The sequence below is a fragment of the Danio aesculapii genome, chromosome 17, assembly GCF_903798145.1.
Source record: "Danio aesculapii chromosome 17, fDanAes4.1, whole genome shotgun sequence".
NCBI lineage: Eukaryota > Metazoa > Chordata > Actinopteri > Cypriniformes > Danionidae > Danio > Danio aesculapii.
Genome location: NC_079451.1, coordinates 1,833,852 through 1,848,397, shown reverse-complemented (window position 1 = coordinate 1,848,397; position 14,546 = coordinate 1,833,852). Strand labels below are relative to the sequence as shown.

At 42.4% G+C, this 14,546-nt stretch overlaps 1 protein-coding gene across 2 annotated transcripts in view; it reads left to right on the top strand.

Moving 5' to 3' along the window:
• myt1lb (myelin transcription factor 1-like, b) overlaps window positions 1-14,546 on the top strand; it is a 150,014-nt gene that overhangs the window by 104,097 nt on the left and 31,371 nt on the right. For both annotated transcript variants that reach the window (XM_056477169.1, XM_056477168.1), the window contains exons 7-9: window positions 2,793-2,927; window positions 12,187-12,277; window positions 13,232-13,339. In XM_056477169.1, the coding sequence (XP_056333144.1) occupies window positions 2,793-2,927; window positions 12,187-12,277; window positions 13,232-13,339 (334 nt within the window). The remainder of the gene's footprint in view (window positions 1-2,792; window positions 2,928-12,186; window positions 12,278-13,231; window positions 13,340-14,546) is intronic.

Sequence of the window (14,546 nt, the reverse complement as noted above, 5' to 3'; positions counted from 1 at the left end):
GTCAGTCATTCAGTCAACAGCGGCCTCTAGTGGATTTACGTGAGAACAGCAGGCGTGAATGGCACTTGAGAGAAATTTGAGATCTCAAAAAGCATACACATCGCCCTCTGGTCGATTTGCGAAAACAAAAACTGCAATGTAGCTCCTGGGACATGTTAGTATTTACAGACCTGGGTTGTAAATACTAGGGTGGTCCTGAATCAGGATTTATGCAGTCGTATCTAAATTTATGAATCGATTCTAAATTTATAAATCTATAAAACTTGAAGCTTATAACTTATAAACTTAAAAATACCCAGTTTTGATTTTGAGCTGAAATATGAGCTGAAATATGTCATGATTCATCTGTGTTTGTGAGCTGTTACCGCACAGCTTTAGTTGTTGTTTTTGCAAGCACATGCTCTGTAAATTGGAGCAGCACTACGATCTATTTTCAGTCCCACCAAACACTGAGCCCACCATCTTTCACTTTCTCTCCTGCTATTCCTGTCTGTTTCTGCCTTTACTTTGATACGGCAGAGGCAATGTGATGCCTGTTACTAGGTTACTCCATCCTTAAAATTTTAATCAGAGGTAACTGTAGCATATTCACTCGCTGACTCCGCTGTGCTCTCTCCCTCTCTCTGATTGAAACAGCCATTGGACAATCACTTTCAGTGGATATCCATCTGGATACGCACTGACTAATGCAGATACGCTAACAAAGACAAACTGTCAATTAAATACAGGTCAGTTGGTCACACTTTAATTTGATGGTCCGTTTGTTAAATTAAGTTTGGGTCGCCACAGCGGAATGAACCGCCAACTTATCCAGCATGTGTTTTACGCAGCAGATGCCCTTGCAGCTGCAACCCAGTACTGGAAAACATCCTAAACCATTCATTCATTTTCTTTTCGGCTTAGTCCCTTTATTAATCTAGAGTCGCCACAGCACAATGAACCACCAATTTATCCAACATATGTTTTTTGTAGCGGATGTCCTTCCAGCTGCAACCCATCTCTGGGAAACATCCCAAATCATTCATTCATTTTCTTTTCAGCTGAGTCCCTTTATTAATCTGAGGTCGCCACAGCGGAATGAACCGCCAAATTATCTAGCATATGTTTTACGCCGGATGCCCTTCCCGCTGCACTCATACACTCATACACTCCCATTCACACACATACACTACTGACAATTCCCCTATAGCACATGTGTTTGGACTGTGGGGGAAACGGGAGCACCCGAAGGAAACCCACGCCAACACAAGGAGAACATGCAAACTCCACACAGAAATGACAACTGACCCAGCAAAGGCTTGAACCAGAGACCTTCTTGCTGTGAGAAGACAGTGCTACCCACTGCGCCACCGCGCTGCCCACATCCTAAATCAGTTCTTTGAAATAAATCAGTTCTGCCAACTGGACTCGAACCAGTGACCTTCTTGCTGTGATGTGACCGTGCTAACCACTAAGCCACCGTGCCACCCTTTACCAAAACATTGTTTTAATATTACAGTAGTTTATTGGTAAAATCAAACTCAGAGCCTCCAGTTGTCATTCTCTGTCCCCAAGCAACTTCCCTGTGCAAAGGATCATGGGTGCCTGACATGTCCATCAGTTGTACCCTTCAAAATCAGGGCCCTTCGAAGTGGCCAGTTCGGTTTGGAACAACACTTCAATATGGCGGTCATGTTTGTTTTCATTCCAAAGTGCCCTTCAGAGGGCGATATATCCTGTTTGGAATGCACCAAGAGTCTGAAAGGCTTAATCTGCGTTGAAAACCATTTCTAAACAAATCAGCTAGTGATAATCCAGTGTGTGTGTGTGTGTGTGTGTGTGTGTGTGTTCAGAATGAGGACCATTTCTAAACAAATCAGCTAGTGATAATCCAGTGTGTGTGTGTGTGTGTCTGTGTTCAGATTGAGGACCATTTCTAAACAAACTAGTGATAATCCAGTGTGTGTGTGTGTGTGTCTGTGTTCAGATTGAGGACCATTTCTAAACAAACTAGTGATAATCCAGTGTGTGTGTGTGTGTGTCTGTGTTCAGATTGAGGACCATTTCTAAACAAACTAGTGATAATCCAGTGTGTGTGTGTGTGTGTGTTCAGAATGAGGACCATTTCTAAACAAATCAGCTAGTGATGATCCAGTGTGTGTGTGTGTGTGTGTGTGTGTGTGTGTGTGTGTGTGTGTGTTCAGAATGAGGACCATTTCTAAACAAATCAGCTAGTGATAATCCAGTGTGTGTGTGTGTGTGTGTGTGTCTGTGTTCAGATTGAGGACCATTTCTAAACAAACTAGTGATGATCCAGTGTGTGTGTGTGTGTGTGTGTGTGTGTGTTCAGAATGAGGACCATTTCTAAACAAATCAGCTAGTGATAATCCAGTGTGTGTGTGTGTGTGTGTCTGTGTTCAGATTGAGGACCATTTCTAAACAAACTAGTGATGATCCAGTGTGTGTGTGTGTGTGTGTGTGTTCAGAATGAGGACCATTTCTAAACAAACTAGTGATAATCCAGTGTGTGTGTGTGTGTGTGTGTCTGTGTTCAGATTGAGGACCATTTCTAAACAAACTAGTGATAATCCAGTGTGTGTGTGTGTGTGTGTGTGTTCAGATTGAGGACCATTTCTAAACAAGCTAGTGATAATCCAGTGTGTGTGTGTGTGTGTGTGTGTTCAGATTGAGGACCATTTCTAAACAAACTAGTGATAATCCAGTGTGTGTGTGTGTGTGTGTGTGTTCAGATTGAGGACCATTTCTAAACAAGCTAGTGATAATCTAGTGTGTGTTTTTATGTGTGTGCTCAGATTCGTCGCGGTCGGGGAAGAAGGAGAGCCGGTGTCCGACGCCAGGCTGTGACGGCACAGGTCATGTGACGGGTCTGTACCCCCACCACCGCAGCCTGTCAGGATGTCCTCATAAAGACAGAGTCCCGCCGGAAAGTAAGCCCTCGACACCGTGCCTGCAAACACCACATGAGCTGCTGCTGCATTCACGTCTGTGCTGTTTTTCTTGCTGAATGTGTTGTGTGTGATCATCTGTTCATTCTGCATGCCAACATCTGCACGCTCCTACAGTATGCAAAACCTTTTCTATTAGTTCTGAATGCTAGAAAGGTGGATGGTCCAAAACAGTGGTCACGTTGTGGGGATGTACAGCAGTATGGGGGATTTGTATCTCTCCGGTTAATATGGGAGTTCCATATTAGTTGCAGTATTTAAATACTTTGAAAAGTGTAAGGCTTTTTCTTTTCTACACACTTTCTTTTTTGAGCACACTCAGAATTGCACAATGTTTTTAAGAAGTAAGGGATGCTTATAAGTAAGTATCTGGTGCATAATGAGAGTAAAAACTCTGTCATACAGGTGGTTTGTCAAACCCACTCACCTGTGTGAGGCACACTTAGAATTGCACAATGTTTTCAAGATGTATAGGGTGCTTATAAGAAAGTGTATGGTGCATACGAAGAGGAAAAAGTGTGTCTTACAGATGGCTTGTCAAGCCCACTCACCTGTGTGAAGCACACTCAGAATCCCACAAGATGTGTGGGATGCTTATAAGAAAGTATCTGGTGCATAACGAGAGTAAAAACTCTGTCCTACAGGTGGTTTGCCAATCCCACTCACCTGCATGGAGCACACTCAGAATTGCACAATGTTTTCAAAATGTATAGGGTGCTTATAAGAAAGTGGATGGTGCATAACGAGAGTAAAAACTCTGTCCTACAGGTGGTTTGTCAAACCCACTCACCTGTGTGAGGCACACTTAGAATTGCGCAATGTTTAAAACAAGTATGGGTGTTAATGAGTGTCTGGTGCATATGAAAAGCAAAAGAGTCTGATGCCTACAGGTGGTTTGTCAAGTCCACTCACCTGCATGGAGCACACTCAGAATTGCGCAATGTTTCTAAGAGGTATAGGGTGCTTATAAGAAAGTGTCTGGTGCATACAAAGAGGAAAGAGTGTTTCCTACAGGTGGTTTGTAAAGCCCACTCACCTGCATGGAGCACATTAAGAATCGCACAATTTTTTAAGAAGTGCAGGATGCTTAGAAGAAAGTATCTGGTGCATAAAGAGAGTAAAAACTCTGTCCTACAGGTGGTTTGTCAAACCCACTCACCTGTGTGAAGCACACTCAGAATCACACAAGGTTTGAAACAAGTATGAGGGTTTATAAGTGTCTGGTGCATATGAAAAGGAAAAGAGTGTGTCATCCACAGGTGGTTTGTCAAGTCCACTCACCTGCATGGAGCACACTCAGAATTGCACAATGTTTTCAAGAAGTATAGGGTGCTTATAAGAAAGTGTCTGGTGCATACAAAGAGGAAAAACAGTATTTCTAACAAGTATTGGATGTTTATAAAAGTGTCTGGTGTATATGAAGAGGAGAGAGAGTGTGTAATACAGGTGGTTTGTGAAACCCACTCACCTGTGTGGAGCACGCTCAGATTTGCACTGCGTGCAACTTGCCAAAAACAGCTTAGATGATGCTGTGCTGCTGTTTTTCTACCAAATAATATTACTGATGTCATTGTAGAATTATATTAGTTAAAATTCATTTACAAATGATTCATCTGATTATAAGTGATGCGAACACGGGAAATAATGAATCATAACAATATGATAATCAAATATCATAACAGACGCTTTTATCCAAAGCCACTTACAAATGAGGACAAGGAATCAATTTACACAACTATAAGAGCAGCAGTGAACAAGTGCTATAGACAAGTTTCAGGTGTGTAAAGTCTAAGAAGCAAAGCATTAGTAATGTTTTTATTTTTTGAGCGAGAGAGAGTCCAGTTAGTGGTATAGCCAGAGAGGCAGTTGCAGATTAGGAAGGAAAGTGGAGACTAAACAGTTGCGTTTTTAGTCGTTTCTTGAAGACAGCAAGTGACTCTGCTGTTCTGATGTAGTTAGGGAGTTCATTCCACCAACTGGGCAGATTGAATGTGAGAGTTCGGGAAAGTGATTTCTTCCCTCTTAGGGATGGAACCACGAGGCGACGTTCATTCACAGAACGCAAGTTTCTGGAGGGCACATACATCTGCAGAAGTGAGAGCAGATAAGAAGGAGCAAAGCCAGAGGTCGCTTTGTAAGCAAACATCAGAGCTTTGTATTTGATGCGGGCAGCAACTGGCAGCCAGTGCAAACGGGTGAGTAGCGGAGTGACGTGTGCTCTTTTGGGTTCATCAAAGACCACTCGTGCTGCTGCGTTCTGAAGCAGCTGAAGAGGTTTGATAGAGTTAGCTGGAAGCCCGGCTAGTAGAGAGTTGCAATAGTCCAGTTTGGAGAGAACAAGAGCTTGAACAATGAGTTGAGCAGTATGTTCAGATAGGAAGGGTCGGACCTTTCTGATGTTATAGAGTGCGAATCTGCGAGATCGAGCAGTTCTAGAAATGTGCTCAGAGAAGTTTAGTTGGTCATCAATCGTTACTCCAAGGCTTTTTACCATTTTGGATGCAGTAATGGTTGCCCCATCCATCTGGATTGAAAAGTTATGGTGTAGAAAATAAAAATCAAAAAAAACATGATGTGTGTAAACGATCTTGATCAGAAAAAGAAAATAAACATGAACAAAAATCTAATATTTATGAACAAATTGACATTATATGAGACATTTTAAAACGAACACATGCCCAAACCAAAACACTGAATTATCAGCTATGTTTTAAAACATAATATAATGCAGATTATAAAATATCATTACAGTAAATATTATCTTTTATTAACATTTTTGACCATTTCAGGGAATATTTCTCTATATATTATAAAATATAAAAATATTTCTGTGAATATTTAATATTTTGGAGGTTTTATGTCTGAATTCACAGGGATTAAATAACCAAAAATTATGCATTAAATAACGTTTTCATACTGTAATTAATTTTAGTTGTTTTTTAAATGACTCCCAACAAATGAACGTGTAGAATTATTTGGAAAAATGACTATTAATCAGACCTGAAGTGCATTAGAAATAATAATAATAAATATAATAAAGCGTTTATAGCTGAATTTACAGCTGTTAAAATGTATTTTTTTCATAATAATAACAATAATAATACTCCAGATGTGCTGTAACAGTGTTCTGATGATATACATTATCATTGTAGGAATGACCTGTCTGCCCTTCAGCATCTCTCACAATGTAAAGACACACAATCATCGCAATATCAGACAAGCATGAACGCGCTTATTGTTTCTGCTGATAATTACAGCTCTTCCTAATGGAGGCCAGTTTAATACGCTGCTTAGATTTCTCATTTTGTTTTAGATGTTTAATTCAATCCGGTTGAATCGACTGTAATAATTATAATCTGATGAAAGAGTTCGAGACGAGATTTCCTCTCCTTCACCTTGAGCAAACCTCCCATCAAAACATCTCGCACAGGATTCATTAAAATGCATTAAAACTGGGTATTGTTCACAAATTAACCAGATGGCAATCAAACTCACTGATGGCTTTGACTACAGACTGAAATTAGTTAACGAAAAGATTTGCTTTTAAAGGGTCCAGATGGCGAGACAGTTTGTGAGGAGGCAAATCAAGGGCATTTTAGATGGCATTAGTGCGGACAATGACATATGACACACACACATTGGGTTTTTTCATGTTTTATAAGTTCTTCCAATACCCATAATGATGTTTATACTGTACATACTCTATATTCCCTCCCCCTACCTCTAAACACATCCCTCACAACAAACAATCTGCATTTTAGCATTTTCAATATACTTCATTTTGTGTGACTTATGAGCCGTTTTCCTCAAGGGAACCAAAAAAATGTCCCTGCAAGTTTAAAGGTGCAGTGTGCAAGTTTGACACCCAGTGGTTAAACTAGGTATTGCACACCTGGTTCAAAACACACACAAGTGCATGGTTGCCAGATTGATTACACCAACAGCAGTGTGCCTGACTAGCAAGCCTAAATGCTGATTTAAGGCAGATTTAAGTTGTGTTATTAAAGTAAAAGCATTGGCACGCGATAGAAAGAATATTTACCATATTAAAATTTTTTTTTGTTCTAACCAACACCGAGTCACCGGACCGGTCATAACAAACTGGGATATTCGACCAATTATAGCAAATTGAAGGGGGTCGCACACTGGATGCACCGCTCATTTTAGAATTCTAATCATAGATTTCTATCAGGGTACCCACAGCACCCAGCTACAACTCAGGACGTATTTCTGCTGCACCACAGAGCGCCATGTGAATAGTTTCATATTAAATAACATCTGAATGTGCGTGTCTGGTGTGCGATACTTCCAACTGTCATGTACGATCCGTGTCATGGCGCTGAGTGGTGCATGTGGTGTGCGACCCCATTGAGTCATCGAACAAATCACAACAGACTGAGTCACTGGACCAATCACAACAGACTGGGTCATCAGGCCAATTGCAATAGACTGAGTCATTGGACCAATTATAACAGACTGAGTCATCGGACCAATCATAACAGTCTGAGTCATCGGACCAATTACAACAGACTAGGTCATCGGACTATTTACAACAAACTGGGTCATCGGACCAATCATAACAGACTGAGTCATCGGACCAATCACAACAGACTGAGTTATAGGACCAATCATAACAGTCTGAGTCATCGGACCAATTACTAAAGACTGAGTCATCAGACCAATCACAACAGACTGAGTTATGGGACCAATCACAACAGTCTGAGTCATCGGACCAATTACTACAGACTGAGTCATCAATCACAATAGACTGGGTCATTAGACCAATCAAAACTGAATGGGTCATCATACCAATTACTACAGACTGAGTCATCAATCACAATAGACTGGGTCATTAGACCAATCAAAACTGAATGGGTCATCATACCAATTACAACATACTGGGTCATCAGACCAATCACAACAGACTGGGTCATTGGACCGATTACAACAGACTGAGTCATCAGACCAAGCACAACAGACTGAGTTATCAGACAAATCATAACAGTCTGGGTCATTGGACCATTTACAACAAACTGGGTCATCGCATCAATCATAACAGACTGTGTCATTGGATCAATCACAACAGACTGGTACATCAGACCAATCAAAACAGAATGGGTCATCAGAAAAATCACAACAGACTGGGTCATGGGACCAATCACAACAGACTGGGTCATTGGACTATTTACAACAGACTAAGTCATCGAACCAATCACAACAGACTGGGTCATCAGACCAATCACAACAGACTGGGTCATCGGACCAATTACAACAGATTGGGTCATTGCACCAAACACAACAGACTGGGTCATCAGACCTATCATAACAGACTGAGTCATCAGACTAATCACAACAGACTGGGTCATTGGACCAATTAAAACAAAATGGGTCATCGGGCCAATCACAACAGACTGGGTCATCGGACCAATTACAACAGATTGGGTCATTGCACCAAACACAACAGACTGGGTCATCAGACCTATCATAACAGACTGAGTCATCAGACTAATCACAACAGACTGGGTCATTGGACCAATTAAAACAAAATGGGTCATCGGGCCAATCACAACAGACTGGGTCATCGGACCAATTACAACAGATTGGGTCATTGCACCAAACACAACAGACTGGGTCATCAGACTAATCACAACAGACTGGGTCATTAAATCAATCACAACATACTGGGTCATCGGACCAATCACAACAGAATGGGTCATCGAACCAGTCACAACAGACTGGGTCATCAGAACAATCACAACAGATTGAGTCATTGCACCAAACACAACAGACTGGGTCATCAGACAAATCACAACAGACTGGGTCATTAGACCAATTAAAACAAAATGGGTCATCGGGCCAATCACAACAGACTGAGTCATCAGACCAATCACAACAGACTGGGTCATTAGACCAATTAAAACAAAATGGGTCATCGGACCAATCACAACAGAATGGTTCATCGCACCAATCACAACAGAATGAGTCATCTGACCAATCATCACACATTAGCATCACACAAAGGAGGAAAAATGAATTGCTGAATAACTGTTGTTGGGATAATTAGGCAAAAATTAATGCAGATTATGACAAAAATAGTGTTTCTTATGACCTTGCATGTATATCAGCCTGTTGCTGGGGACTCCCCAAACCATAACATGAACCATACCTCTTTTAAACTCATAATAGGGGCACTTGAATGATTTTGTGAATTGTTAAGACAGTGATTTGGCGCCACCTACTTATGGTATGTAGATTTAGTTTTCTATGACCAAAACTAGTCAAGACTGGCACTACAATGCACTCAGCACAATAATGTTTAATTATCGTGTTTGGACAATATACTGACATTTTAATATCGCACACTACAATGCATCAGTACACATCATTCAGAGAAGAGCAGAGATGCTGCTGAGGATGGAGGAGTTCAGTTTTGATGTCATGGCATCTTAAAGCTTTTCTTGTATTCAGACCTGTGTGTGTGTGTGTCGGTGTAGGAAGCGGATCCGTCCTGCCGCTCAGTAATGAACATGTCAGAGATGTTGAAGAGGAGGGTGAGGGATTAAGCAGCTGATAATGATGAAGACGAGCATCGGAAGAGCGGCGGTCTGCTCGCCCCGGCCCACGCTCTCTGGCCCACTCCAGCCTCCTAATGAACAGTAATCTAATCACTCGTGGACAGAGGAGACAAAGGCACGCACGGATGAATAATAGAGCTGGGGATCAGAGAGAGCTAGGCAGCGTCTGGGCGGTGATTTCATTGATTGCTGACGTGCGTCTGCTGCAAATGAAAGACAAATGCAGAGCTGAAACAATCAAGAGCGGCAACACCTCACAGCCAATGGCTGGATGCATGAGCTAAACTAGGCTCTCGGCTTCGGCTGCTGATGAGAATGTAATCAGGGTTCAAGATCTCGCTCAAATCAGCTCTAGCCACCAACTATATGAACATAGTTGGTAACATAGTTGGCCACTTTATTAGGTACACTTGTCCAACTGCTCGTTTGCGCAAATTTCTAATCAGCCAATCACATGGCAGCAACTCAATGCATGTGGGCATGAAGGCATGGTCAAGACGATCTGCTGCAGTTCAAAGCGAGCATCAGAATGGGGAAGAACGGTGACTTTGAATGTGGTATGGTTGCTGGTGCCAGAAGGGCTGGTCTGAGTATTTCAGAAACTACTGATCTACTGGGATTTTCACGCACAACCATCTCTAGGGTTTACAGAGAATGGTCCAAAAAGAGCAAATATCCAGTGAGCGGCAGTTCTGTGGGACGCAAATGCCTTGTTGATGCCGGAGGTCAAAGAGGAGAATGGCCAGACTGGTTCCAGCTGATAGACAGACAACAGTAACTCAAATAACCACTCGATACAACACTCTACTGCTAATCTGTTCTAGTCTATTGCACTCTACTCTAGTCCACTTTTCTCTTGTCTACTGCACTCTACTCTTTTCTACTCTAATCTATTCCAGTCTACTGCACTCTACTCAACTGCACTCGTCTCTAATTAAGTCTACTGCACTCTAGAATAGATTAGAATGCAGTAGAGTAGAGTGCAATAGACTAGAATTGAATGCAGTAGAGTTCAATAGAGTAGGGTAGGCTAGAGTAGAGTAGAGTAGAGTAGAGTAGAGTAGAGTAGAGTAGAGTAGAGTAGGGTGCAGTAGACAAGAGAAGAGTGGACTAAAGTAGAGTGCAATAGACTAGAGTGCGGTAGAGTGCAGTAGACTAAAATAGAGTAGAGTGCAGTAGAGTAGAGTTCAATAGAGTAGGGTAGGCTAGAGTAGAGTAGAGTAGGGTGCAGTAGACAAGAGAAGCGTGGACTAAAGTAGAGTAGAGTGCAGTAGACTAAAATAGAGTAGAGTGCAGTAGAGTACAGTGTAGTAGACTAGAATAGAGTAGAGTACAGTCCAGTAGAGTACAGTGTAGTAGACTAGAATAGAGTAGAGTACAGCCCAGTAGAGTACAGTGTAGTAGACTAGAGTAGAGTACAGTGCAGTAGACTAGAAAACAGTGTAGTAGACTAGAATAGAGTTGAGTACAGTCCAGTAGAGTAGAGTACAGTGTAGTAGACTAGAATAGAGTTGAGTACTTTCCAGTAGAGTAGAGTACAGTGTAGTAGACTATAATAAAGTAGAGTCCAGCCCAGTAGAGTACAGTGTAGTAGACTAGAGTAGAGTACACTGCAGTAGACTAGAAAACAGTGTAGTAGACTAGAATAGAGTTGAGTACAGTCCAGTAGAGTAAAGTACAGTGTAGTAGACTAGACTAGAGTACAGTGTAGTAGACTAGAATAGAGTTGAGTACAGTCCAGTAGATTAAAGTACAGTGTAGTAGACTAGAATAGAGTTGAGTACAGTCCAGTAGAGTAGAGTACAGTGTAGTAGACTAGACTAGAGTACAGTGTAGTAGACTAGAATAGAGTTGAGTACAGTAGACTAGAGAAGAGTACAGTGTAGTAGACTAGAATAGAGTTGAGTACAGTAGACTAGAGAAGAGTACAGTGTAGTAGACTAGAATAGAGTTGAGTACAATAGACTAGAGAAGAGTACAGTGTAGTAGACTAGAATAGAGTTGAGTACAGTAGACTAGAGAAGAGTACAGTGTAGCAGACTAGAATAGAGTCCAGTAGACTAGAGTAGAGTACAGTGTAGCAGACTAGAATAGAGTCCAGTAGACTAGAGTAGAGTACAGTGTAGCAGACTAGAATAGAGTCCAGTAGACTAGAGTAGAGTACAGTGTAGTAGACTAGAATAGAGTACTGTCCAGTAGAGTAGAGTAGAGTACGGTGTAGTAGACTAGAATAGAGTAGAGTCCAGTAGACTAGAGAAGAGTACAGTGTAGTAGACTAGAATAGAGTAGAGTCCAGTAGACTAGAGAAGAGTACAGTGTAGTAGACTAGAATAGAATAGAGTCCAGTAGAGTAGAGTAGGGTACAGTGTAGTAGACTAGATTAGAGTCCAGTAGTCTAGAGAAGAGTACAGTGTAGTAGACTAGAAGTAGAGTATTTTAAATTAGAGTAGAGTAGATCATGTGTGATAATGGGCTGGTGTATTGTGTCTGTGTTCTGCATGCTCATGCCGCTGTTCGTCCATTAGCAGCTCCTGCATGCCTCTGCTTGGTGTCTGTGCTGTTGAAGCTGCTGGTGATAATGAAGAGTGTTTCACACTAATGCAGATGACTAACTGTGGGCCTCTAACTCCTAATCTTCCACCCTGTTTCTCTCGCCTGCTGTCAAGTTCTTGCAATGTATGAAAATGTTCTTAAGTGCCCTACGCCTGGCTGCACGGGCCGGGGTCACGTCAACAGCAACAGGAACTCTCACAGGAGGTGAGTTCCTCTCGGTCTGGAGCAGAGAAACACTCGCACATTCACTGTCAGTGTCTCTGTTCCACACTGCTGAATATTACACTATTGCGCTGCATTCAGCTAAGCTTTACCTTGTGCATTTAGCTTCTGCTGGCATAAAATATGTAATGCTCATATACTTCCTTTATTTGAGCCCAAACCTAAAGTCTGGCTCATCCAAAAGCAAGATTACAAAGACCTATAGTAACAAATTAAACCTTTTTTTTTGTCTTAACTCTCACTAGCAGCATCAGTGCAGGACAGTAGTCATTCATTTAATAGATTGGCACACAGTAAATATAAGAAATATAGACCTCTACAAATGCAGATGCCCTTCAGCGGCTGTTAAACACTTGTCAATGTGTCCTCGTGAGGATTTTAGTGACCTGATCAATGGTTGAAGAGTGTATTTGTGCAGCTTCTGTTGGAGCGTCTGCCATTAGCACCTCACTGACACCTCGCCAGGGGCCCGTCCTGCTCCAGACGGCCCTCAGACCCTTGAACCACACGCGCCAGCCACTACACACACACACACACATTTACACACACAGGCAACTGTACATGCAACAGTATAAATACATTTAATATGGCTCAGGAGAAACCTGACAACCTGCATGCAGGTCCCTTCATGGACACACACACACACTGAGTGTATGCACTTCAAGATTGGTATATGTTACAAGGAAACCTTACATTTGTTCTACTTAAAATATATTCGTTTCATTCAATATGTTACTTGTTTCTTTTATGAATTGTTGGTGAACTATTCAATAATATCCAGGTGAATATAAGAATCTTTTCTTCTCACTGTTGAAGAAGAGTGTGTTGATTTGTGGTTGCTTCTTTACACTTAGTCTAGTAAGTATATAGTCCAGTACAACAGCCTTAATCCATGCTGATGTGTGTTTGTGAATGTGTTTGTTTCTCCTCCTCCAGTCTGTCCGGCTGCCCGATAGCGGCGGCAGAGAAACTGGCCAAAGCCCACGAGAAGCACCAGTCATGTGATGGAGGCAAATCCAGCCAGGCTTCAGACCGTGTGCTCAGGTAACACACACACACACACACACCTGTATCTGCTGCTCCACACATTACACTACTGCAGATCTAACCTGTCTGTCTGAAACAGTTTCCCGGCTGAGATTTGGTGATTGCCCAGCTGAGATAGCGTGTTGTGATTGGCCGGCTGAGATATCGTGTTGTGATTGGCCAGCTGAGATAGTGTGTTGTGATTGGCCGGCTGAGATAGCATGTTGTGATTGACCAGCTGAGATGGCGTGTTGTGATTGGCCTGCTGAGATATCGTGTTGTGATTGGCCGGCTGAGATAGTGTGTTGTGATTGGCCGGCTGAGATAGTGTGTTGTGATTGGCCGGCTGAGATATCATGTTGTGATTGGCCTGCTGAGATAGTGTGTTGTGATTGGCCGGCTGAGATAGCGTGTTGTGATTGACCAGCTGAGATAGTGTGTTGTGATTGGCCGGCTGAGATAGCGTGTTGTGATTGGCCAGATGAGATAGTGTGTTGTGATTGGCCGGCTGAGATAGCGTGTTATGATTGGCCGGCTGAGATAGTGTGTTGTGAGTGGCCGGCTGAGGTAGTGTGCTGTGATTGGCCGGCAGAGATAGTGTGCTGTGATTGGCCGGCTGAGATAGTGTGTTGTGATTGGCCGGCTGAGATAGTGTTGTTATTGTTCAGCTGAGAAATTGTGTTGTTATTGGCCAGCTGAGACCGCATGCTGAGAATGGCCCGCTGAAATAGTGTGTTGTGAGCGGCCGGCTTGGTTGGCTGAGAAAATGTGTTGTGATTGGCCGGCTGAGATAGTGTGTTGGGATTGATCAACTGAGATAGTGTGCTGTGATTGGCCGGCTGAGACAGTGTGTTGTGATTGACCAGCTGAGAGAGTGTATTGAGATTGGCCAACTGAGATAGTGTGTTTTCATTGGTCAGCTGAGAAATTGTGTTGTGATTGGTAACCTGAAATAGTGTGTTGTGATTGGCCAACTGAGAGAGTGTTTTGTGATTAGTCAGCTGAGAGAGTGTTTTGTGATTGGCCAGCTGAGAGAGTGTTTTGTGATTGGCCAGCTGAGATGATGTGTTGTGATTGGCCAGCCGAGACAGTGTGTTGTGATTGGTCAGTTGAGAGAGTGTGTTGTGATTGTCCTGCTGGGATAGTGCATTGTGTTTGTTTGGCCAGCTAAGATAATGTGTTGTGACTGGCCGACTGAGATAGTGTGTCATTATTGGCCTGGCCG